Source organism: Chiloscyllium plagiosum, chromosome 9 (assembly GCF_004010195.1).
Source record: "Chiloscyllium plagiosum isolate BGI_BamShark_2017 chromosome 9, ASM401019v2, whole genome shotgun sequence".
Taxonomy (NCBI): Eukaryota; Metazoa; Chordata; class Chondrichthyes; order Orectolobiformes; family Hemiscylliidae; genus Chiloscyllium; species Chiloscyllium plagiosum.
The window spans coordinates 44,685,278-44,711,557 of NC_057718.1; the positions used below are offsets into that span (position 1 = coordinate 44,685,278).

The 26,280-nt window shown below is 39.6% G+C and overlaps 1 protein-coding gene across 2 annotated transcripts in view; it reads right to left on the minus strand.

Annotated features, from left to right (window-relative positions):
• LOC122552824 (potassium channel subfamily K member 2-like) overlaps positions 1 to 26,280 on the minus strand; it is a 179,866-nt gene that overhangs the window by 40,238 nt on the left and 113,348 nt on the right. Inside the window, exons 3-5 of one of the 2 annotated variants that reach the window (XM_043695808.1) lie at positions 13,806 to 13,923; positions 11,570 to 11,730; positions 1,202 to 1,339 (exon numbers count right to left, since the gene is read on the minus strand). In XM_043695808.1, coding sequence (XP_043551743.1) covers positions 1,202 to 1,339; positions 11,570 to 11,730; positions 13,806 to 13,923 — 417 coding nt within the window. The remainder of the gene's footprint in view (positions 1 to 1,201; positions 1,340 to 11,569; positions 11,731 to 13,805; positions 13,924 to 26,280) is intronic. The other variant, XM_043695809.1, reaches the window with a different exon arrangement.

A 26,280-nucleotide genomic window follows, 5' to 3' on the forward strand; every position in this document is an offset into this window, starting at 1 on the left:
TATAAAAAATTGTAAATATTGAACATATTATACTATGTCTAATCAGCTATGTTTTAACAATGGATTATGCAAGCAGAAATATCCCACTGGTGAAAATGCCAAGAGCTGCTCAGATACACTTAAAAATAAGTCTTCAGTTTTATGCAAATACAGACCTAATTCAATTCACACTGATGGCCATTGCCAACAAGAATGGGAAAATTCATATTCTCCCAATATACTAATTTGGTTCAGTATTTCCATTGTGGTGGCTGGCTGGACTAGACCTCTTTGCTGTGCTTCAAGTAATATTAATCATCCATTTGTTTCAATGCTTGAAAATCAGTGCAAAAAACTGAAAAAGTGTGTTTTTTTTATGCACTAACATAAGCAAATAAATGTCTGTATGTGTGACAAGATGTGTTACAGCAAGATGCCAAGGCTCACTTGGCAACACCTGTCAATTCCACAAACTCAATTATCTGGAAGAACAAGGGTAGTATGCAGACAAAAAAATCACCATCTAACAATTCCTTCCAAGTCATGCTGCATTCTAATATATATTGTCATTCCTTTACTGTTGCAGGGTCAAAATTCTGGAAGTGGATTCCAAAATGTTACTGCATTTCAGGTCTCATTTAAAGAAAACCTAAAATTTAGGTTTTAAAGAAAAATCATAACTTAATAAACTAGGTGGAAGAATCAGAGTTAAAACAGTTTGGTTATTGGCTTTGGAAACAATCAGTGGAAGTGAATTACTTTTCTCCACTTTATAGACCTCTTATAATTTTGTTTTGAATCTCAGGGGAATCAGATAATTGTACTGAGTCAATGATTTGAAAAGCATATGACTTCTATGGTTTAAATTAAAAATACATGTTTATTCAATGTAGAGAAAAGGAAAGTTAAAGGGCAAGGATAAGAACAGAATTAAATATTAAGCTATAGATGATTTATGCCCCTATAAATAGAAAACTATGGCACCATTTAGGATCATATAGAGGAAATTTAAACATGTTATTTCAATTAAGCTGTTTTCAAAATATAAGTTTCTTGCATGTTCTGATTTTATAAAGATTCCCTAATAGTACAAACTCCTCTAAATGATTATTCTAATTACCATAGTTTCAATATTTAAAAATAATCAAAACGTGGATTTAAGTTATAAAAGAAATAAAACACAATCATTGTGTTTTGCACATTAATAAGAACATATGAGTACCTTCAAACCTTCAACTTTGAATTTTGAACGTTGTTTGGAAACAGTCCTGGGATTCTGTTTCCTCTCATATTTTCTTGTATGAAGACTGTGGTGGAAATGAGTAGTTTGATGAGATACACTTGAAGTGGATGAAGAAAGCTTAAAGAAGGGATCAGGACAGGAAAAAAAGTAAAGGAAGAATAAGCTATGTTAAAAAATTTATACTTGTGTACATTTCTTTTCTGTAGCTTTTCCCTTCTTGTTGCCATGTGTTTGTGACATTTTGTCTGAAAGTTTTGTTATAAAATCCTATTCCTATATTAATAACAGAAAATACCTATGTAAACCTTTTATCTTACTACAACATGGCTCAGAGGTTCCATAACATGACCTTTCTTTAAATTAAAATTGTTTTACAACCAGTACTTTTGTCTCAGTAATTCATATTTGTAATGTCCAAAACAATTGTTGAAACAGTATATTCATACGTATACCTAGAGAAGGATGCTGTGAGAAAGATTATGATTGTGCAGTCTGAATATATGTAGTGTACCCAATGGTTCACATTATACCATGTTGTTCAGTCTGCAATACTGAAAAGCAATTTTTCTTTTGCTCTGACAATTTCTGCTGAGAGGTTCTTAAAGTTATTTGAAAGAAAGCTGGGAATGAAAAGCCAAAACTTTCCTGCGGTAAAATTTGCAATGCTTTTTTTCACACTGCTCATTCAGGAAGAAACAACAGTGTTTTGATTAAACACCTGTTCCATTACTTGTTTTAAGTTCGATAATATTTAAAAGTGAGAGAGACTAAGAATATGGAGAGAGTAAAGGGAACTTTAACAACAGAATCTCGAGTAAGTTAGAGAGTTTGGCGAGGAAGTGAAATGGATTACGTTTCCTAATAATTTTCTTTGAAAAATCACCACTTTAATTTTGAAATTAACTGATTACATTTATTTTATTTTGCTATAAATGATCACTGGATGCTTCCACCAGATAGAGGAGAGAATCTTAACTCAGTCATCTATTTTTGAGAGAAAACAATGAATATTGTGGTAGACTTCCTGCCCTCAAACTAGAGCAGAGTTCCATCGTAAACATCCAGGATGCCAAACAGGAGTGCTCCTGTGCACCTTAATGCATTTGTGGTCCAAAAAAGATTTGTGATCTGGATGGACTCTTCAGATCAGACCTCAGCATTGGAGGTGGCAGATTTCCCACTTCCCTCAATGAAAAGACTGCAGCAAAACGCTTGTTTGGTGTCCAGTATCAGGTAGCATTTATTCAACTCAAAGCTAATTTTGGTTCGGGTCCATAGATATTTCTGGTATAACGTGATGGGTGTGTTCCTATGGAGCCTAGCGCTCTGCAAAATCGTGCTATAGAGAATCACTATACTTGTGCAGTAGATAGTTTGTGCTATCCAAACAGCAACCACTATTCATCAGTCGCGTTAGAGTCAATTCGCATTGACGAAGCACACATTACACCAGAAATACCTGTACTTGGAATGCCAGCAATAGACATCCGTCCATTTATTAGATGCTTACTTTGGCTCTTTTGCATTTCATTAAATTCTATCTCCTATTAGACAATGGGTGTGGGGGAAAGAAACAATAAAGAGAAATAAATTATCATGTCACTTTCTAATTTTATTTTATTTTTAAGTTGACTTTTCAAAAATGAGCAAATCCTCTGTAAGAAATGGAGGGTACGTGAGAAGACAAGCTAATTGAGGATTCGGACATATCTAACCATGTTCTAACTGCTATGTTTCAAACAAGTGGGATTGGGGACATGAATGAAGAACAAAGGGTCTGGTTAATAACAGCAGTGCAAGGGGAAAGGGAGATTAAAAGGATTTGAGTGTTTGATTGAAGGTTTGGTAGAAAGAGGAATGGATAGTGGGATATAATTTGGGGGACCAAGTGAGATTGAGAAGATGGATGCAGGTGAAAGAAATTAGTGAAGTTATGGTAGGGGAAATCACAAAGGGCCATATTTTCTATGCAACCCAATGCCAAATGCAGCCTACAGCTTTAGTGGTTGCTTTCACTTCCATTTCATCTCATCTAATGTAGTGTTCCTTTAAGTGACCGTGACTGTAATCTGTATACATCACCTGTATACAACTCGGCCTGGGCAATCACAAAGGCCAACCTCCCATCTGTAGAATCCATCTACCAGGCCCGCTGTCAAGGAAAGGCCGCCAGCATTCTCAAAGATCCATCCCACCCTTGCAATGTTTTTCTACCATCGGGGAGAAGGTACAGAAGCCTGAACACACACACCAGCTGGTTTTGTAACAGTTTCTATCGTACTGTTGTTAGAATACTGAATGGATCCACAAACTCTTAACATTCGCCTGTACCTGTGTTTTTGTTTTTGCAGCTGTTTTACTTATCTATGCTATTTAACTCTGTGATCTGCCTCTATTGCTCGCAAGACAAAGCTTTTCACTGTGCCGCAATACAAATGACAATAAATTCAATTCAATTCAATTCAATTAATTAGGTAGGATAAAATGTCACATATCACATGATACGGAGTTTTTGCATTGTGTTCGCTAATCAAGCAAGCTGTCTTTGTAGTAAGAGTTCTCCAGAAATGTACAAATACACCTGCAACCTTCAAATGAAATAACTCACATCATGTTCCTTTATTTTCACAACAAAAGCCAAAAGAACTGTGGATGTTGTAAATCAGAAACAGAAACAGAAATTGCTGAAAAGCTCAGCAAGCCTGTCAGCATCTTTGGAGAGAAATCAGAGTTAACGTTTCGGACTAAGTGACCCTTCCTCAGAATTTTGAGGACAGGTCACTCAACCTGAACCTCTGTTTTCTCTCCACAGATGTTGTCAGGCCAGCTGAGCTTTTCTAGCAATTTCTGGGGTTTTTTCAGTCCTACCTAAATGATTGACACCTTTACGTTGAAGGATATACACATTCTCACCTGACAGGGAAGAAGGGCAAAATATAGGAAAGCAGAAAAGGTAGAAAGAAAAGGGTGTAAGAAAAGAGACAGTGAAAGATATCTAAAGAAGGAAATGTAGAAAGAAAGAAAAATAGGAACAGAATGATAGCAGAGACATATTAGAGAGAGATAAAGAGACCCCAACCTGGAATGAACTGACCCCACATATATTAACAGGTGCAAGACAGGTATCTCAACAGACAATACAAAAGAAGGCTTGTGCATGCGCATTTCATATGATGGGACAATACATCATAGGAGCAGAAGTAGGCTATTCAGCCCATTGGTCTATTCCGTAATGAGATCATAGCTGATCAGATGATGCTCAACTCCACTTTCCTGCCTTTTTTGCATAATTTTTATCTCCCTACTATTTAAAAATCTGCCTATCTCAGCCTTGAATAAACATAACTGCAACCTCTATAACCCTCTATGGTAAAGAATTCCACAGATTCAATACCCTCTGAGAAATGTAAGCCTCCAAATTTCGGTGTTAAATGAGTAATCCCTTACTCTGACATTATGCTCCCTTCCCAAAAAGGGAAACAACCTCTTTGCATCTACTTTGACAACCGCAAAAAAATCCTGTATGTTTCAATAAGGTCTCCTCCAATTCTTCTAAACTCTAATGATAAAAGCCCCACCTACTCATAACCTCCTCATGAAACAATTCTTCCATGCCTGGAATTAACCTAGTGAAACCTCTCTGGACTGCCTTCAATTCCAGTTCTCTCTCCTTAGATACAGGACGAAAACTGCTCACAGTATTCCAGTTGTAGTCTGACTAGTGCCTTATATAGATTTAGCAAGACCCCCTATTTTTATACTTCATTTCTTTTCAAATAAAGGCCAACAATCCATTTGCCTTATTATTCCATTAGACCATAAGACATAGGAGTGGAAGTAAGGCCACTCGGCCCATCGATCCACTCCGCCATTCAATCATGGCTGATGGGCATTTCAACTCCACTTACCCGCATTCTCCCCGTAGCCCTTAATTCCTTGTGACATCAAGAATTTATCAATCTCTGCCTTGAAGACATTTAGTGTCCTGGCCTCCACTGCACTCCGCAGCAATGAATTCCACAGGCCCACCACTCTCTGGCTGAAGAAATGTCTCCGCATTTCTGTTCTGAATTTACCCCTCTAATTCTAAGGCTGCGTGCACGGGTCCTAGTCTCCTCGCCTAATGGAAACAATTTCCTAGCGTCCACCCTTTCCAAGCCATGTATTATCTTGTAAGTTTCTATTAGATCTCCCCTTAATCTTCTAAACTCCAATGAATACAATCCCAGGATCCTCAGCCATTCCTCGTATGTTAACAATCCCAGAATCTTGGGATTGAATCTAGGATCCCATGCTGATCTTGGATTCTAACCATTTGTGAATCATGCATGAGGACCCCCCAAACCCATCTGTGCTACAGCTTTCAGCAGTCTTTCTCCACTTAAATATTTACTCATCTATTCTTCCTGCCAGACTGCATAACCTGCAATGTTCCCACACAATGCAGAATAACCTTGGCTATCTGAACATCATTTATCTGAATTTTGGATTATCTGAACAACATCTCAAGGTTCTGTAAAAATGTAATCTGTTATCTGAATATTCAGTTCCCCAAACAATCAGTTATCGAAACAAAATACTTCCTCCTCTCAATCTTGTTCAGATAGTCGAGGTTGTTCTATATTCCATTTGCCATGTTTTTACCCACTCACTTACGTATCAATATCCTATTGTAGACTCTCTGCATCATCCTCACCACTTAGGATGGGTGTCTGAAAAGCCCCCCAGGGCTGTCGGGCTGGCATAAGCTGGTCATGGAACACATCCCTTTGGACTTTCTTACAAATATGACACACCATAAAACTGAGAATTTTTATAAGATATGGCTGTCCTTTTTGGACTACTTAGGTACAGATTTTTATGTCGTACTAATAAGGGCCTGTATGTAGCCATGACAATTCTGTTTAATGAGTCTGCTATCCAGACAGGAGGGACTGCAATCACATGAATATGTATAAATTTATGCTCTCAATGGTCAAGGGCTATTACTTTGCTTTGTTGAGCTGTATTATTATTATGGTCATTTTTTTTTAGTTAGTTATTAATTATTATTTATTTATTTAATCAGTGGGTTTTTTTTATATTGGTTCGAATTGTTTGTTTTGTATTTGTTGTAATGTCCAAAAAATATTCTCCTCTTTTCAATAAAGATATATTTTAAAGAAAAGGATCCTAAATCTCCCGCATGTCTTGTACAGAGGAATTCTTCTCTGCTGAATCTAGATGTCTTTAATTTTAATTTTCATCATGGAACAGCTGCTCAACACAAACAAGTTTTTTCATCTTTGTGGTATCCTAGATTTTGAACCAGGTAATTTCTTCTTTTTGACCGTGTCCTGAATCTGCAGACATTTGTCTGGTTTCCAATGAATCAAATGCAACGCAGCTTCATTTTGTGCTATTAAATATTTATTCTCAATTTGCTCTTAAAGCTGTATTGAAGGATATAAATTCTTAAATTCAACTGATGACTAGATTGGATATCTTCATTCACCCTACATAGTTATTGTACTGGGACACCTCCCCCCCACCCCACCCCACTTCCGACCCCCAACTCATGGTACTAGAGGACGGCTGCTGACCAGCACCTCCTCATCATAACATTATTTCTGTCACTGGCACTGATAGTTCTGCTTTGGAAGACAAATAATTTAAATATTCCTCATGAACTTGTATCATCTTACCACAAGGCATCAAATATGAAGCTGCTATACACTTTGTTCAGAAGACCATGTTGGTGCCTTATTGTTTCAAACTAAAGATTGATCAATCAGTTCAATGGCTTGTCCTTCTTAGCCTTTACTTCCTCAAATGCATCTTCTTGCAAACTTCGCTGATTTCTGTCATCTGAATTTTCTTCACTGATGATAAAGGTGTTTTCCATTCTTTCTAATCCTGTATAATCACCGATTTTACAATGAGTCTATGACATCATCAACCTCTTCCTGAAGTCCCTAGCCACCATACTGCCACTGAGGAATGGCTGCACATCTGGCTAACCCTAAGTCTGATGGGTGTATCCTTACCTGGTCGGAAATAAAGGCTTTAATGTGGGCAGCTGTTTCTCCCTTTTTGGTTATTCCATGTGTTCCCATTGAGTCTTTGTTTGTTCAAGCACTTGCAGCTGATGTCAGTGGGTATAGATAGTTCTTTAAGAGGTAAAAGACTTAAAGGCTTGTACACTCACTTGGTCCTTTGCAAATTTATCCTTCTGGGTCCAATGGATTATTTCATCACTGCAGTTTGTGATATTAAGCAATGATGCTCAATGCTGATCACCAAGTGGAATTTGTGGATATGAGAATGCTACCACCAATCAGGTTTCCTTTGGCTTGGCATATAGGAGTAGAGTCTACCTCTATTGCATCTGAACAAGAGGTTTCTTTTACCTTAAACAAGAAGTTGTTATTGTATAACAGCAATTAGGAACAAGTTACATTAGTTTATCAGGTATTGTTACTAAGATCATGAGGAGACCTATGGGAGTCTGCACTCCTCAGGCATAATCCTGCCATGACAGATGAGTCACTTTGTAATTGCAAAACGTAGTCTGGAATTAAGAGTCTAACAATGACCAATAATCCATTGTTGATTGTTGTACAAACCTAACATGTTCACTAATGCGCTTTAGAGAAGAATACCTGCCATCCTTACCTGGGTCTGGTCTGCATATGACTCCAGACACATCGTGATGTGGTTGACTCATAAATACCCTCTCTCAAAACCTAGGAAGCCACTCAGTTGTATCTGACCACTAACGTGTCTCGAGAAAGGAATGAAACCAGACTGATCACCTGGCACAACCGAGACACCAGAACAACAGCAAACGATGCAGTATAATGAGCCCTGCCATCCCTGTAAGTCCTCCTTACTAACATTTGGGGTCTCATCCCAAAATTGGGACAGCTGCCTTACAGATTGTTCAAGCAGCAGCCTGACACAGTAAGAACGATGCCTTGCTGATAATGTATAGACACATCAACACTAACCCTGAGCTGTCCTGTCCCACCAGAAGGTCAGGCCCAACAGAGGTGCTGGGCGGTGCTATACAATCAGGTGGGAGTCACAGGGGGAGTACTCAACATTGACTCTGGATCCCATCAAGTCTCATGACATAAAATCTTAGGTGAAATATGGGCAAGAAGATCTCCTGCTATTTACCATGTATTGAGTCTGCCTTGGCTAATAATTCAGTATTAATCCATGCTCAGCATCACTTGAGGAAGCACAGAGCGTGAGAAGAGTGTAGCATGGGTGGGGTCTTCAACATCCAGAACCACGTGTGGCTTGGCACCACCACTAATTCAGTCAAATCCAAAAGAACATAGCCGTGAAGGGACCAACAGAAGGCAAAATCTTATTTGACCTTATTCTTAACAATCTGCCTGTCACAGATGTACCTATCTGCAACAGTATCAGTATAACTGGCCACTGTGCAGTGCTTGTGGAAAGGAGTTCTGCTTTAAAATTGGGAGTACCTTCTGTCATGCTGTGTGCCACTATCACTATGCTAAATGGGGTAGATTTGAAATAATCAAGCAACTTAGCATCCATAAAATGCTGTGGGCCATCAGGAGCAGCACAATTGTACTTAGACACAATCTGTAATGTGTAATTTCATGGCCCAGCATAGCCTTCACTCCACCATTACTATCAAGCTAGGGAACCAACCCTGGTTCAATGAACAGTACAAGAAGGTATGCCAGGTGAAGCACCACACATCTCTAAAAATGATGTGTCAACCTGACATAGTTATAACACAGGACTACATGTGTGATAGACAGAGCTGAATGATTCCACAACTAATGGATCAAATCTAAGCTTGGCAGTCATGCAACATCTGCTTGTGACTGGTGGTGGACAATCAAACAATTCCTGCAGGAGGAGGTTCCACAATTATTTCCATTCTCAATGATAGAGCTGTCCAGCACATCAGTGCAAAAGATAAGGCTGAAGTATTTGTAACAATCTTTATCCAGAAGTGTCAAATGAATGATCCATCTTGGTCTCCTCCAGACATACTCAGCAACACAGATACCAGTGTTCAGTCAATTCGACCCCATAAGACATCAAGAAATGGCTGAAAGCACTGATACAGCAAAGGTTGTTGATCCTGACAACCTTCCAGCAATAGTCCTGACAATTTGATCCATAAACCTGTCACACCGATAGCCAAGCAATTCCACAGCTACAACACTGGCACCTACCAATAATGTAGAAAATTGCCCAGATATGATTTGTACAAGGAAATGAAGCTAAATCCAACCTAGCAAATCAGAAATCTGTTTTTAATCATCAGTAAAGCAATGGAAGATGTTTTCAACTGTGCTATCAAGTAGCGCTTGATTAGCAATAACTTGCCCACTGACACTTCAGGTTCTACTTTTCCACTCCTAACCTAATTGCAACTTTGGTTCAAACATGGACAAAAGTACGGCATTCCTGACTTGAGGGGAGATGATTCCTTGTGGCATCAAAGCTGCATTTGATTGAGTGTGACATTGAGAAACCCTAGCAAATGTAGAGACAATGGGAATCAAGAAGAAAGCTCTCCACACTGGCTAGGACCATACCATTTGTGATTTCTCAGATTCTGAAGCGGTCCATGTCCAAATGCACCAAGATCTGAATGATATCCAAGTTTGGGCTAACAAGTGGCAAGTAACAGCTTTACCATTGCTGAATCCACCACCATCAACATCCTAGACATTACTATTGACCAGTAATTGCACTGGCCTAACCATAAAAATACTGGGGTTACAAGAGCATGCTAGAGGCTTGGTTCCTTGTAGTGAATCACCCATCTGTTGACTTCCCAAAATCTGTCCACCACCTACAAGGCACAAGGGAAGTGTGTAAGGGTTTTTTGAGTGGCATCATATTCTCAAACATACACTTGCCTCCCTACTGATGCGCAGTAGCAGTGGCATGTACCAACTAGGACATACACTACAGAAACTCACTAAAGCTCCTTGGACTACACCTTTCAAGGACAACACCTTTCAATTCTATGAACACTACTATCTAGAAGCATGTGGGCAGCAGAAATGTGGGAACACCACCACATGCAATCCCCTCTCCAAGCCACTGATTATCCTGATATTGAATACATCAGAGTTTCTGGAATTCCCTCCTGAGTGGCATTGTAGGTCTGTCTACATCAAATAGACTTCAGCTGTTCAAAATGGCACCTCACCACCACCTTCTCAAGGGCAGCTATGAACCAGCAATATATACTGTCCCAGCCAGAAATGCCCACATCCCATGAATGAGAAAAGTGCACTTCATGCATTTTGAAAGCGGCTAGAGGCACTGGCAGATGGTTAGCAGCCCCAAGCAGGGTCACTTGGATTCCACATTGTTAAAGTCAAAAGATACCTCGATATCAGGAGCCTTTCAGTAATTCTGAACCGGATGTGAACTTATTGGTTCCTTTTGCTAAGACTACACTGGGAGGATGCACTACTTTAGTTAGGAAACCCATAAGGTACGCCATTAGTAACCAACTATGCCTCACAAAACTCATCTCTCTGAGTACTCTGAGAAAAGTGCCATCTATCTTGGGAATCTAATTTTTGATTCCCTCTATCCTATTTAACATTCCCATCTCATTTGTGTTGAAGCCATTAATTATATTAAGGTTGCCTTTAGTCAGGGAGGGGAAGTTGCTCTTCTCTTCCATTTCATATGCTTAAGAGGGATTAATCATTTGAAACATTAGCCATCCTCTGTTACAGAGGCATGTTTTATGGTTCTCACCTCATTTTCACAGTCCTCTTCTTGGTAAGTTACAGAAAGCATTTCAACAGTTTATTTATCTGCAGAGAAATGCCTTATTGCCAGGTTTCTCTTCGACATTCTGAACACCATCATAACAGCCTTTGGCATTTCCCTGTTAGTGATCCCATCAAGAAACATTTTATCTTTTCCCCTGTAGAATTGCTGCAGAACTTGTTTTCTTTTTTTTATTTCACTTCTCATTAACTTGTTAATAAATGTAAAGTCATATATAAACTCCCACTCCTGTGTACAGTATAGAGGCAAAATGTACAACTGCAAATCCTGTGTAAAATTCTGAAGATTTTTAACTGTCAATAGTTTTCTATTAAAATGTCCCTGTTTATGTGCATCACTTTGTCAAAAAGCTATTAAAAACTAATTTTCAAAAATTGATAATCCTCATTATTTAAATAAAATATTATTCTATGACATTCTAGATAATATTAAGTATGCATGGACTTTAAATGTCACCTAGGGAATTTAACACTCAAAAAAGGTGATAAAAATCTAACATGTTATTTCATAGTTTTGCATTCATTTATTATGAAGTACACTTGTGTAACTTACGAGGAATACATCTTCCACTTTAGCGATTCCTTTCCCAAATATGGTTCCTAGCTGGTCACCAACACCAGCAAGTAAAAACCCAAACAGCGGAATCCCTAACAAGGCGTAAATGATGCAGAATATTTTTCCACCTACAGTAGTTGGAGAGATCTTTCCAAAACCTGGGAGGAAATAAGATCAAACTGAATTACACATAAGTTATCACAAGGTTTTGCAGTTGCAATAAGTCTTAGATTCTTTAAAGGAATGCAGTGTGACAATTTGTGTCTCTGAAGACAAACTGAAAAAGGTGCAAAATGTTTGCATGTGAAAAACACATCTTATATTTGAACAAATGACTCTTATTTCCTTATAATATCACTGTTACCATGTTAGAGTTTAAATATTTGCAGGTTGAAATCAATAGGATGATCATACATCATTTATTAATCAAGGTTGTTTCAACTCTCCATGAAGAATTTTGCTGATATCATTTCTTTCATCTGTTGGGTTTTTTGTTGTTATTTTTCACTCCTCCTTCCTTTCAGTTGGCTTGAAATTATACATGTGCCAGAAAACCTCCAACTGTTCTCCCATCTGACAATTCTTCACTTGTGTCTCAACACATCTCAGTCAATATTGTGTTCAGAAAGTTCCATATAAATGGGGATTCAGATGACCAGAATAAGTTTCCCTAAATTATTTTACTCTTCTGGCATAAGTTAATTATTTTGTCTGATTACTGCCATGGTTGAGATCAGTTCATTTAAGGTAGATGAGAAATTAAATTTTGAATTCAATCAGAAAGTATGGTCTGGGAAAAGGAAAGGACGGAAAAGGAAAGTGAAAGGCATGGAGGATGGAGGACTGAACAGGCAAAGTTATCAGGGAAAATCAGAGAAGAGAGAAGGGATGATCAATTGAAGACTTCCTTCCAAATAAACACTTGTAAAAAGGATTGTGAATCTGCATAACAATTCCAAGGAAGTTGAGCTGCAGCTGCCACGCAGGGAATTAGGTGAAGAGCTGACCCAGAACCTGAAAATCGAGCAGAATTGTTTTGGAGTTTTGCAGGTGAATAGTAAGAGAAAATCTAAACAAAATATTTAGCTGACTCTTGAGTAATTAGGTCAGCATTCAGGAAGGCTATCTGGCTGATTAGTAACAGAGCCATGAGATGAGGTGCACAGAGGTTGATGCAGAGGTATAGCATTGGCAGGACTGTTGGGAAAACTCTGGAGCTTCCATCATGGAGAGGCTAAGCAGGACTGTCAGTTTCAAGTGTTACAGATGTTACATCAGAGCAATACCAAAGACATTAGGTTGATGGTCATGAGGTCACGAGACAAAGGTTTGAGACAATCATCAGGAAAATATGGTCAGGTTTTTAAGAGGCATCAAGGTCAGAACAGCAGAGAGCATAAGGGCAGATGGTCAGCAGGACTGATGTGATACGGGGCTATTTCAAACAGCAAAATTAGATAAATGTGATGGTCCTATGTTATGTTAGTAGGTTGGATAGAAACAAAAGCAGGAGCAAAGTTATGGTTACTCATCAAGATACCCATTATGCTATATCAAGTGGCATGGTGCAGTCCCATCCTGTAACAAAAACCAGGAAGGTCAATGAAAAACCAAAAAAATGGAAGTTCTAAAAATGAACTGCTTCTCCTGTTTTGTACTCAAGCAGTTTATCAGTCTGTTCTATTCCATTCAAGTATTTTAATTTGTCCCTCCCCTCTCCTCATTCTGTTCCTTTTTAAATGCTATATATCTGTAATATCTTTCAATTCTGATCAAGTATCGATTCCTGAAATGTTAGCTTGCCTGTCCGCTCAGCAGATGTTAAGTGATTTAAGCATTTCCTTGACTTCAGGGCAAATTAAGATCTGAAATAATGGATTATTTGCAGTTGATCTAAGCTTGCCAATTTAGTACTATTGCCCAAAGTTAAAGGTATGTTTTTAATATGTAATAGGTTAGATGAACTGTGTCTATAACCACAAGAACAGTATTATGAAATATTAGTTAAACAATATAAATTGCCGATTACCTGAAGGAATTGGAGAATAGTAAGCAATGCACTATAGAGATAATGAAATGTAGCTCAATGTACAAGAATCAGCAAGTTTGCAGATTTTGCTAAAGTTTCAATGTACCAATTATTTGAATCTCAAGATGCATTTCTTTCAAATGAATATGTTGGACATAATTAAATCATGAACAGTCGATGCCAGATTTATTATAAATGTCTTACCTATGGTGGTTATAATGGTGCCTGCAAAGAAGAAGGAACTGCCCAAGTCCCAGTGGCTGGTTTGATTGGTAGAATTCCCTGCAGGGTTAACACCTGCATTTACAGCTTCCATCAAATGCTGTCAGTTTGAAAAGAATACATCAGTAATCGTGCAACATTATTAATCATCCAAAGCAAGACATTCATAATAATTCTTTAGTGTATTGACATAAGTAGACCTGAGTAACACCACCATGTTTTATTCGAAAAACACTTCAACTGATTTTATTTTACATGATTTGTTTTCATTGTTCTTATCTCTTTCCCTCCCATAGTTTTCAGAATCTTTTCCATTTGGGGGGTTGATTGATACCTGAGATTTAGTCTGACGTAATGGCATTAAAATCTTTTCCCTCTTGGGTGGCTATTACATGTTCAAAGTAAAAATTTTTTAGCAAGCACATTTGCAACTTTTGCTTCATGTAGAGTCAGGCCATAAAAGTACCGAAATGCTAACACCATTCATTAACTTAGCAACTTTATTTAGAGTGAACAAGATAGATGTGAGATATGACAAAAATAACACTGCTGTGATCAGAGGAACTCTTAGATTTTAAAAATAGCAGCTTTAAAACCATTAAGTACAAAGGGATCTGGGAGTGCTAGTCGAGGATTCTCTAAAGGTAAACATGCAGGTTGAATCTGTGATTAAGAAAGCGAATGCAATGTTGTCATTTATCTCAAGAGAGTTGGAATATAAAAGCACTGTTTATAAAGCTCTGGTTAGGCCCCATTTGGAGTACTGTGTCCAGTTTTGAGCCCCACACCTCAGGAGGGACATACTGGCACTGGAGCGTGTCCAGCGGAGATTCACACGCATGATCTCTGGAATGGTAGGTATAACATATGAGGAACGGCTGAGGATCCTGGGATTGTACTCATTGGAGTTTAGAAGGTTAAGGGGAGATCTAATAGAAACTTACAAGATAATACATGGCTTGGAAAGGGTGGACGCTAAGAAATTGTTTCCATGAGGCGGGGAGACTAGGACCCGTGGGCACAGCCTTAAAATTAGAGGGGGTCAATTCAGAACAGAAATGCGGAGACACTCCTTCAGCCAGAGAGTGGTGGGCCTGTGGAATTCATTGCCGCGGAGTGCAGTGGAGGCCGGGATGCTAAATGTCTTCAAGGCAGAGATTGATAAATTCTTGATGTCACAAGGAATTAAGGGCTATGGGGAGAATGCGGGTAAGTGGAGTTGAAATGCCCATCAGCCATGATTAAATGGCGGAGTGGACTTGATGGGCCAAATGGCCTTACTTCCACTCCTATGTCTTATGGTCTTATGGTCTTATTAATTGCGCACAGCTAGTATAACAATAAAACTTGCCAGAGACTCTAAAAGCAGAGATTAGGAAGACAATTTTTTTTTTACTTGCTTCTCATTTTTGCATTCAGACCAGAACCAAAGTCATAGCTAAATATATTCAAAAAGTAGTTTAAATGCAGAGTGAAACTCAAAGCTGATATTTCACTCATGGTTGTAAAGTCAGCTCAATCCTTAATGCAGCAGATATGTGACACAATTTTGTCAAACCTTCGAAATTAATATATTTGAATAAAAAATAAAAACATCTTTCTGCTACTTTGCCATATTAGTCAATATCCATTCCATGGGCCATATCACAAGTTGAAAATGCTCTCTACTGCTTTAACAAACATATTGATCATAAAATGATCATTTATTTTTAATATTGATATAAATTCTGCTTTTATTGATTTTTCACCTCAGGATGAAAGAATTGGGCAGTTCTGTCCTGACTTTGTTTTCATATCTTGATAACAAAAAGTTGCAATTCGCACATTCACATTCCCAAATTATTCAAGTTGTTGTAAATATATGAATTTCTGTTGGCAACTTCATTGATTAGAAGGAGAAACACTTGTGACAGTTTTATTTAAGAATTGGTTCAATGGAAATGCACACAGACTGTTTATATTTGTTTATTGCAGAAATCCACCTGATTTTAATGTTACACAGGGTATCCCAAGTGATACCCTCTACCCTGTGGCCGGGAGAACAGGAGTCAGCTGATTTTGAGACCAAAGGCACTCTCTGAGTAGGGTTTTTACTATTACTTGCAGGCTTTGAGGAAAATAAAGGAAAACATTTGGAAAACTTTATCACACAACTTGACTAAGCCAAGCTGCATCATGATACTGGCCATTTCCTTATATCTGGCTTCTCAGTGCAAAGTTAAATCTCGAAATATTTCTCTTTGCTCCAGGTCCTTCTCAGCAGCAATAACCAACTGAAGAACACTGCAGAGGAGGTCTATCCTTCAATGTGGTGATCTTTCAGTGGCCCATGATGGTCTTTCAGCCTGGTGTGACCCCAACGTGGACTTCCGGCTTTGAGGTGACTCCAGAGTGATCGCCCAGCCCCGAGAACCTTGAGGTGAACCCCAGTGCAGTCTGGAGCGAAGGCTCGATGAACTGGAGGCTAGGTGCCGGTGTGGACTGGGTTTGAAGGAATGTTGTTCTGAACTTTTTATTCCTTTATTTTTCTAATTTATTCCTACAATCTGCAGTGTTTAAGTTTTTAATTTCTTTATTTTTCTAAGTTTTTTTTCTTAAGAATTTGTACCTAGGAACCTTGCATCTAAGACGGCACCGTAAGTGGTGACTTGTAGACTTTTCACTGTGACAATAAAAGTAATTCAATTCGCCGTCATGTGTGCAGCATCACTTGAACGGAACAGCTCAGAGTTTCATTGTCTTAGGGAATGAGTTAGAGGGGATTGCATACAGACTTCATTGTCTTAGGGAATGAGGTAAAAGGGATTGCACATAGACTTCATTGTCTTAGGGAATGAGGTAGAGGACTGCACACAAGCCTAATGTGCAGGAGCAAGGATTAGTGTCAGGGACAGCCCAGGTCTTTGCCAGCCCTGATGAAGAGGACATGGATAAAGATTTCAGGGATCCCATTTTAACAAAGACAACTTACATTATGTAACCGTTTTAATGTAAGTTAAAAAAAAAGGAGCTTCTTTGGACCGTTAGCAAGGAAAAGTAGACAGGAACTCACAAAGACTAGCTGCATATTTCACTTTTGTTTAATGCAAAATCTAGGGCATGATGAAACGATAGTGAATACTGAGCTGCTTTTTTGTCACATTTTAAGCAATGGCATTGGGCAGGTTACTGATAAAGTGTGCTGTTAACTTCTCTCTAATCTCCGAAGCCTCTATGTACTGACCGGCCTTTCTTAGTTGAATATTGCCATGCAGTCCTCCATGGTGATGCTGTATGGGCTCCAGAGCTGCCTACACAGAGATTGTGTTGACAACTCCAAGAGGCCACCCACCATCTTTAGTTGGATCGCAAGCAGGGAGGAGGATAATTAAAAGGCCGCCCGCAGGAAATTCACTGGCAGGTCCCAGATTTGGGGCCTGAAGTCCATGGTAAAGTTCTGCCTTGAGGTCCGGTGAGAAGATAATGTGATGGCTTGCTCTAAAGGGCACTTGAGCTGGTCGAAGCAGCTGTGCACTGCAGAAAGGGTGATGTCTCCTGTTGCATGCTAGAAGGAGCTTGTGGGGAAAAGCTAAGTGGTGAGAGTGTTTCCCATTATTTGCGAGTCGGACAGTACACATCCAAACAAAAGACTCTCAATACTATGCACTTAGCTGCACACTACCTGTGGCTCCTGTCACTTCCTCTATTCATGACCAACATCTCCCATACTTCATTTCACGCCACTGCCTTCAGCTCGCACTGACACTTCAGGCTAAATTCTACCAGAAATTGGTTGTCAATGTTTGCGAGCTTCATGGAGGGTTTCTGTCCGTGTGTTTTCTCAACTTATTCTCTGCAGGTTCACCTCATTAGCTGAGCACCACACCTCTCTATCACCCAGCTTGCACAATCGTCTGCTCAGCAACCAGAGGTATTTGCCGCTGCTGGGACCTCCCAGCATTCCTGGCACGTGCACCATTTTTAAAGTCCAGATGTGCACAAGGTCAAGCATTGCCCGCTAGGAACGGCCCTTCACATAGCAGAAGGGGAATGATCGAAAAACTTTTCTGAGGACACCATGGCACTTTTATAAATGTCTGGCTATTAAGGATACATACTACACCCTCCTTTTGCATCATTTTAGAATCCTGACTGGAATAGTACACATTCTCTAATGCCCTGTGTAGCTTTGTTTTGTTCAATGTGGGAGTGTCACTTACTGGAAAGCCTTCAAATGGCTGAAAAGTTCACTTTTATTCAGTAACAATGAAAACAAAGAAAAAAATAAATAAAAGCTACATTTCCCTCTAAGATTAGACAGGTGATGCTATCAGACAGGAATAAATGGGCCTTTTTCTGAATGGAAGACAGTAACTAGTGGGGGACTGTAGGGATCAATGCTTGAACCCAGCTATTCACAATATATATTAACAAGTTAGATGAGGAAATTAAATGTAATATCTTTAAGTCTGAAGATGACACAAAGCTAGGTTGGAGGTTAAGTTGTGAAGAGGATACAGAGATGCTTCTGTATAATATGGAAAGTTGGGGAGTGGGCAAATGCATGGCAGATGAATTACAATATGAATAAATGAGAGATTATCTACTTTGGTAGCAAAGAACAAAGACAGATTATTATTAGAATGGCAATAGATTAGGAAAGGGGAGGTGCAACAAGACCTGGATGTCCTTGTACCCCAATCGCTGAAAGTAAGCAGAGTCTAGAGTAGAGTGATGCTGGAAAAGCACAGTAGTTCAGGCAGCATCCGAGGAGCAGTAAAATCGACGTTTCAGGCAAAGGCCCTTCATCAGGAATACAGGTGCTGAAAGTAAGCAGGCAAGTGCAGCAAGCAGTGAAAAGCAAATGGTATGTTGGCCTGCATTACAAGAGGATTCGACTACAGGAGCAGGGATGTCATGTTACAATTGTACACGGCCTTGATTCAACCACATATGGAATATTGTGTGCAGATTTCCTCTCCTTAGCTGAGGAGGGATAATTTGGCTATGCCGAAAGTCATGAAGTCATTAAATATTTTAGCAATGAAGTCATGGTCTGCTACCACCAGTAGAAAACTGGTTCTTTTTGATTCATTCATTTGATGTGAGCATCACTGGCAAAGCCAGCAGTTATTACCTGTCACTAACAGCTCTTGAACAGCTGATGGTGAGCCACCTTCTTGAACTGATGTCGCCCTTGAGGCGTTGGTGCAGCCTTCGTGGTGTTAGAAGCAAGTTCAAGGATTTGAATTCATCAACTGTGAATGAACAGCAATATATTCCCAATTCAGGATGGTGTCTGACTTAAAGGGGGAGGCAATGGTGCTTGTTGTGCCTCTTTCCTCACTGGAATATCTTCCTACTATCCGGCAGTTAAAATGGCTTTCTCATTCAGCCAATTATCTTCTCTATAATTCTCACATTAGCATTAGACAACCATGGCATTTTGGCATTTATTGCTAAAGGAATATAGGGAACTGTTGCTGCAATTATACAGGAGTGTGACCACACCTGAAATATTGCATACAATGTTGATCTCCTTACTTGAGGAAGGATGTAGTTGCATTGGAGGCAGTTCAGAGGGTGTTCACTAGATTGATTCCAGAGATGAGGGGTTTGTCTTTCAAAGAGAAATGGAGCAGTTTATATCTATGCTTAGAAGTTGAGAAGAACAAATGGAAATTTAATTGAAGTAAATAAAGTGCTATAGGGGATTGACAAAGTAGATGGAGAGACGATGTTTCCTCTTATAGGGCAATGTAAAATGAGAGGTCATAGTCTTAAGAGAAGTGATAGCAGACTTAAAGCAGAGATGAGGCAAAATTACTTCTCTCAAATGGCCATGAATGTGTGGAATTCACTACCCTAGAGTGTGGTGGATGCTCGGACATTTAGTAAATTTAAGGAAGAGATTGACAGATTTTTTGATTAGCAGTGGATTGAAGGCTTATTGGAGAAAGGGTTGGTTAGCTTGGATGGCTGGTTTGCGATGCAGAGTGATGCCAACAGCATAGGCTCAATTCCACATTGACTGAGGTTACTATAAAGGTCTGACCTCCTTAACTCCTACCCTCACTAGACGCCTGTTGACCCTCAAGTTAAACAACCACCAATCATTACTCTCTAATGAGACAGTAGCCCCATGGTCAGGTATGTCTGCAACAACTTTACGGAGGGCAGGAAGGAAAATGAAGTTGAGGCCAAACTGAGACCGTATTGAATGGCAGAGGGGCTGAAAGGCCTACTCCTGCCCCTAGTTCTTACAAGGAGGTTGGGAGTGGGAGTGCTAGAGGAGGGTATTAGTAAGTACCTGCAGTTGTTGCTGTCCTAAGTCGTCTTCTGAAATTTCAATGACAGTTTCATGAATTTAAATTGCACCGCCCCTTCAAGAGATACAGGATGTTTTTAAATAGTGTCAGCTAATTGATGTTCCTCATAGATATTTTCTAATCAACCTGTTCCAAGATGTTATTATACACTGCCAGTGCAGTGGGACCAGAAGCCAGACCTGGTAGTTCAGAGATAGGGACACTATCACTATGCTTCAAAATCCTTCTTGATGTTTCTGATAAATCAAGTCATCGATGGAGAGCACAAGAAACGCAGAGCACCTATTTTGTTCAAATTAAATGAAAAGCAAAACTGTGTGGCCTTCTTTGTAGCCATGAATCATTGAATCATGGAATCCCTAAAATGTGAAAGCAGGCCTCCACACCCCTTCCCCAAAAGAGAATCCCACCCAGACCCAGCTCCCCCACCTCCCCCCCACCCCACCCCTGACCCTATCCCCATGACACTGCATTTTTGCATGGCTAACCAACCTAACCTGCACATTCCTGGACACTACGGGCAATTTAGCCTGATCCATTCACCTGACCTGCACCTCTTTGGACTGTGGGAGTAAACCGAGCACCCAGAAGAAACCCACGCAGACACAAGGAGAATGTGCAAACTCCACACAGACAGTTGCCGGAGACTGAGTGAAGCTCAAAGAAGTGATCCAAATAAAGGAAGGGCAAAATAGTATTTAACATTAACATTTGAAGCCCACGGAAATACTACACAGTTGGCAACATTAATTAAAACCATTAACAAGAGGATTAAAATAATAGAACAGAATTATAGATGAGAAATGCACAAAAACTGAGGTGGCAAATGATATTATAACCAGAATTAATGGGCATATATTTTTCCCAGTTACTTAATTTCTATAGCTCAATTATTTCAGTGGTTGCAGCACTACAAGGTCTAATGTTTTTTAACAACCAGAAAGCACTATGTTTAATAGGATGCTGCACTTCAACTTAGGCTTTAATTTATTTGGAAAGATGATGGGCAGTGGTCTCAAAATATTTCCCACTCTCTCAATCCTTTTTCTATGTACAAGCTTAAAGCCCTTTTCTTAACTTTAACAGGATAATATCAGCAGGTCCATCATCTGTTTTTTTTTTGTTTTATGTTACCTGAGAGACACCGTTCATGTAATGCCCATAAACCTGTTATAAAAGCTTTTGCATGATACCCATATAGTAGGAGACACATATCAGTCATGCATACTGACTACTTATTAGGAGCAGGCTGTAGCATTGTTGGAAAACCACATTATTCAATCCTTGTATATATATTTTTACTTTCAAATTAGACATCAAATTGTGCATTGATTGTCAGAGTCTGTGGGTTGCTGAGGTGCAGGAGGATCAGATTAAATCTCTTTGGACATTCATGAACTGCTAACATCCAGCAGACTGGCTGTCACACTGTTGAGTGGATAAACAGATCCAGGGCTCAGTAAAACAGTGATGGGTGCAGTAGACATCTGTGGGGTTACAAATTGCTGGCCAGCAGCACATGCTAGGAATGTAGCCTTTCCCTTCAGAGAAATACGCAACTGATACAGAATTACATAAAAATTGCATGAATGTCACATTGTTACCTGACATTCTTAACAAAGTGCTCTCCTAAAAGATGTTAATAGTCTGATTAAAGTAAATGGTGATGGCATTCCAGGATTTTCTGTTGTTGTTTGTGATGGAGCCCTGAGTAATTTTACCCAGAATGTTTGTGGCTGGTTGAAATTAGCAGGTGACTTAAATTATTTTGTGCCACAGGAACATTTAACAGGTGATGTTTCATGTGCAGACTGACCACAAGTCTTCATAGAGGGCATGGAAAATTTCTTCATGCAGAGCTCTTCAGAGTACTCTTTATATAATCTAAATATCATGAAAACTCTTTAACATCTTCATTTCACTTTTTTAAAAAAATCTCAGTTACACCAACTCTCATCTACAACTAAGTAATAACAATAGTCATTGAAAAAGTTAACAAACCATAGCTGAAGATAGTGAATAACAAAGAGTATATTAATCATGATATGCAAATTTAATGTCTTATTTGTACTTGCATTAGAAGTGTCTTTGCTCTCTTCCAATATATTATAATAATTAAGCAATGCTGAAAAAGACACATTTTGGCAAAATTTCTCATGCTGCATTCATCAGGACAATTTATGGGAGTTACAATAAAGGGAAAGCAACATTTGTATTGTATGAGAGGAGAGTGCTGATTGGCAAGAGAACTCTGTTTGCTAGTGGTTTAGCCGTGGGAAGTGCACCAGTTAATTATGACTGACAGCTAACTGCATGTGGGCTGGATAGGAATCAATGTCCAAGGGGAGTGTTTGCTAGTGCTATTGGGGAGGGTGTCAACTAATATGGTGGGGGTTGGGATCCAATGCAGGAAGTCAGAGGGAAGGAAAGTGATAACCAAAACAAAGGGCAGTAAGGGGAAAAGTGAAATTGGAAGGCAGAGAGCCCAAAGATAAAAATTAAAAAGGGCCTGGTTACACCATGATTCTAAAATGGCAATAAATATTTTTTAAAAAGCCTGAAGGCGCTGTGTCTCAATGCAAGGAGCACTCATAATAAGGTGGATGGATTAACTGCACAGACAGTTATAAATGGATATTATGTAATTGGAATCATGGAGACCTGGCTCCAAGTTGACCAAGGATGGGAACTCAACATACAGCATTATTCAATTTTCAGAAAAGATAAACAGAAAGGAAAGGGAGGTTGGGTAACATTGTTGGTTAAGGGAGGATAGTGGCCTGGATGATGTGGAATCTGTTAAGGGTGGAGCTGTGGAACACCAAAAAGAAAAATACGTTCATGGGAGTTGTGTACAGCTCACCAAACAGTAGTAGTGAGTTTGGGGATTTTGTTAAACAGGAAATTAGAGATGCAAATAGCAAGGGTAAGCAGCTATTATGGGTGACTTCAGTCTACATATAGATTGGACTAACCAAACTGGCAGCGATGCAACAGATGAGAATTTCCTGGAATGTATGAGGGATGGTTTCTTTGACCAATATGTCGAGGAACCAACTAAAGAGCAAGCCATCCTAGACTGGCTATTGTGTAATGACAGAGGATTAACTAGCAACATTGTGGTATGAGATTCTTTGGGGAAGAGTGACCATAATATGATAAAATTCTTTGTTAAGATGGAGAGTGATAGAGTAAAATCTGAGACTAGGGTCCTGAACTTAAGGAGAGTTAACTTTGATGGTATGAGGCATGTACTGACGAGGATAAGCTAGTCAAGGATACTGAAGGGGTTGATGGTGGATACACAATGCCAGACATTTAAAGAATACATAGATGAACTTCAACAATTCCCTATCTGACCTAAGAGTAAAAAAACGGAAGGGAGCTCGACTGTGGCTGACAAGGGAAATCAGAGATAGTGTTAAAGCCAAAGAGGAGGCATATAAATTGGCCAGAAAAAGCAGCAAACCTGAAGACTGTGAGAAATTTAAAATTCAGCAGAGGAGGACAAAAGGTTTAATTAGGAAGGGAAAATAGAATATGAAAGTAAGCTTGTGGAAAACACAAAAACTGACTGCAAAAGCTTCTATAGTTATGTGAAGAGATAAAGAATGGTGAAGACAAATGTAGGTCTTTTGTGGTTAGAATCAGGTGGATTCTTAATGGACAATGGAGAGATGGCAGAGAAGTTGACCAAATACTTTGATTCTGTCTTCACTAAGGCAGGCACAAATAACTTTCTGGAAATGCTAGGGGACAGAGAGTCAAGCATGAAGGAGGATCTGAAGGAAACCCTTATTAGTCAGAAATGGTCTTAGGGAAATCAATGGGATGATGCTTTGTATCTTAGAGCACTTTTCAGCAAGTGGCCCTAGAAACAGCATGGTGATCATTTTCCAGCATTCTGTAGACTGTGGCAGAGTTTCAATGGACTGGACTGAAAAAGGAGGAAGAGAGAAAATGGGGAATTATTGGCTGGTTAGCCTGACATCAGCGGTGGGAAAAACATTGGGGTCAATTATTAAGGATGTAATAACTAAGCATTTGGAAAGCAGTGACAGAATCAGTCCAAATCAGCATGGATTCAGGAAAGGGAAATCTTGCTTGACAAATATTTTCTGAGAATGTGACCAGTTGAGCAGACAAGGGTGAATCAGTAGATGTTGTGTAACTGGACTTGCAAAATGTTTTTAACAAGGTTCCACACAAGAGATTGTAAGGAAACTTAAAGCTCGTGGTTTCCAAGGTAATGTATTGACATGGATAGGGTTCAGCGCTGGGACCCCAGCTGTTCACAATATGCATTAACAATTTGGACAAAGAAATTGAATGTAATATCTCCAAATTTGCAGATGACACTAAACTGGGTGGCAGAATGTGTTTTGAGTTGGATGCTAAGAGGCTGCATGTTGACTTGGACACACTGGCAGAGTGGGCAAATATTTGGAAATTGCAAAATAATGTGAATAAATGTGAGGATATCCACTTTGGTCACAAAACAGGAAGGGCAGGGTATTATCTGAATGGTGATGTCACAAAGCTGGTCCCTTTTTTCTAAAAGCTGTTCCTTTCTCAAGTATACTGTGTCTGGATTTTTTCAGAGGGGTTGTAAACAGGCCGGGCTCCAATTAGAGTAGTTTCATACAGAGATGATTTGGATTTTGAGAGGCCTTTTGTTTATATGTAAACAGACAAGACTTTAGGCCAAAGTGATCATGCTTTATAAGTGACCTGTATAATGAAAGGGGATTGGTCAGCTCTTTAGTGACTAGTTGGGAGTTCAACAGGAAGCTGTGTGGAAACAGGCTCTTTCTCTCTCATTTTGCCCTTCTAACTTCAACCTGTAAGCATCTATGCCCTCTGTACTGTCTTTTAAAGGGGGTTTGCTTAGTGGGACTGTTCTGTATATTCGGAATGGCATAATAAAGTCTAGCTTGGATAGACTGAGTTCCGTAGGGATTCTTTATTCTGTTCTTTGTGTTTCATTGTGTAATTTTGTGAATAAATTTTTGTCTGTTTTAAAATCTGGTAGTCAACCTTGCTAACTTACTCCAGATATTTTCATTGTACACTTAGCGAAACAAATTGCAAAGTTATGGTCTGGGCTACCTGCTTAAGAATGTTTTGAGTGGTCTGACCTAGTCCATAAGAGGTTGGGGGCTCTTTGCAGGATTTTAAACAGCGAGTGGTAGGTGCTAGTGTCTTTATTTCAGGTGTTTGTTTGGTTGGATAGACAAAGCTTGGGATAGTAATGGCTGTTGTGGTTCTGTTCGCCGAGCTGGGAATTTGTGTTGCAGACATTTCATCCCCTGTCTAGGTGACATCCTCAGTGCTTGGGAGCCTCCTGTGAAGTGCTTCTGTGATGTTCCCTCCGGCATTTATAGTGATTTGTCTCTGCCACTTCCAGTTGTCAGTTCCAGCTGTCTGCTGCAGTGGTCGGTATATTGGGTCCAGGTCATTGTGTTTGTTGATAGAATCTGTGGATGAGTGTCATGCCTCTAGGAATTCCCTGGCTGTTCTCTGTTTGGCTTGCCCTATAATAGTAGTGTTGTCCCAGTCGAACTCATGTTGCTTGTCATCCGCGTGTGGATAGCTGGTCGTGTCGTTTCGCGGCTAGTTGGTGTTCATGGATGCGGATCGTTAGCTGTCTTCCTGTTTGTCCTATATAGTGTTTTGAGTGTTTTGAGCAGTTCTTGCATGGGATTTTGTACACTACGATGGTTTTGCTCATGCTGGGTATTGGGTCCTTCGTCCTGGTGAGTTGTTGTCTAAGAGTGGCTGTTGGTTTGTGTGCTGTTATGAGTCCTAGTGGTCGTAGTAGTCTGGCTGTCAGTTCAGGAATGTTCTTGATGTATGGTAACGTGGCTTCACCTCTACAATGTATTCGCCAAAAACGGATACCCCTGCAATTTCATCAACAGATGCCTAAGGGAAAGACAACAGAATGAGGACGTGCCACAACCCAAAAGACTAGCCATGTTACCATACATCAAGAGCATTTCTGAACTGACAGCCAGACTACTACGACCACTAGGACTCATAACAGCACACAAACCAACAGCCACTCTCAGACAACAACTCACAAGGACAAAGGACCCGATACACAGCATGAGCAAAACCAACGTAGTGTACAAAATCCCATGCAAGGA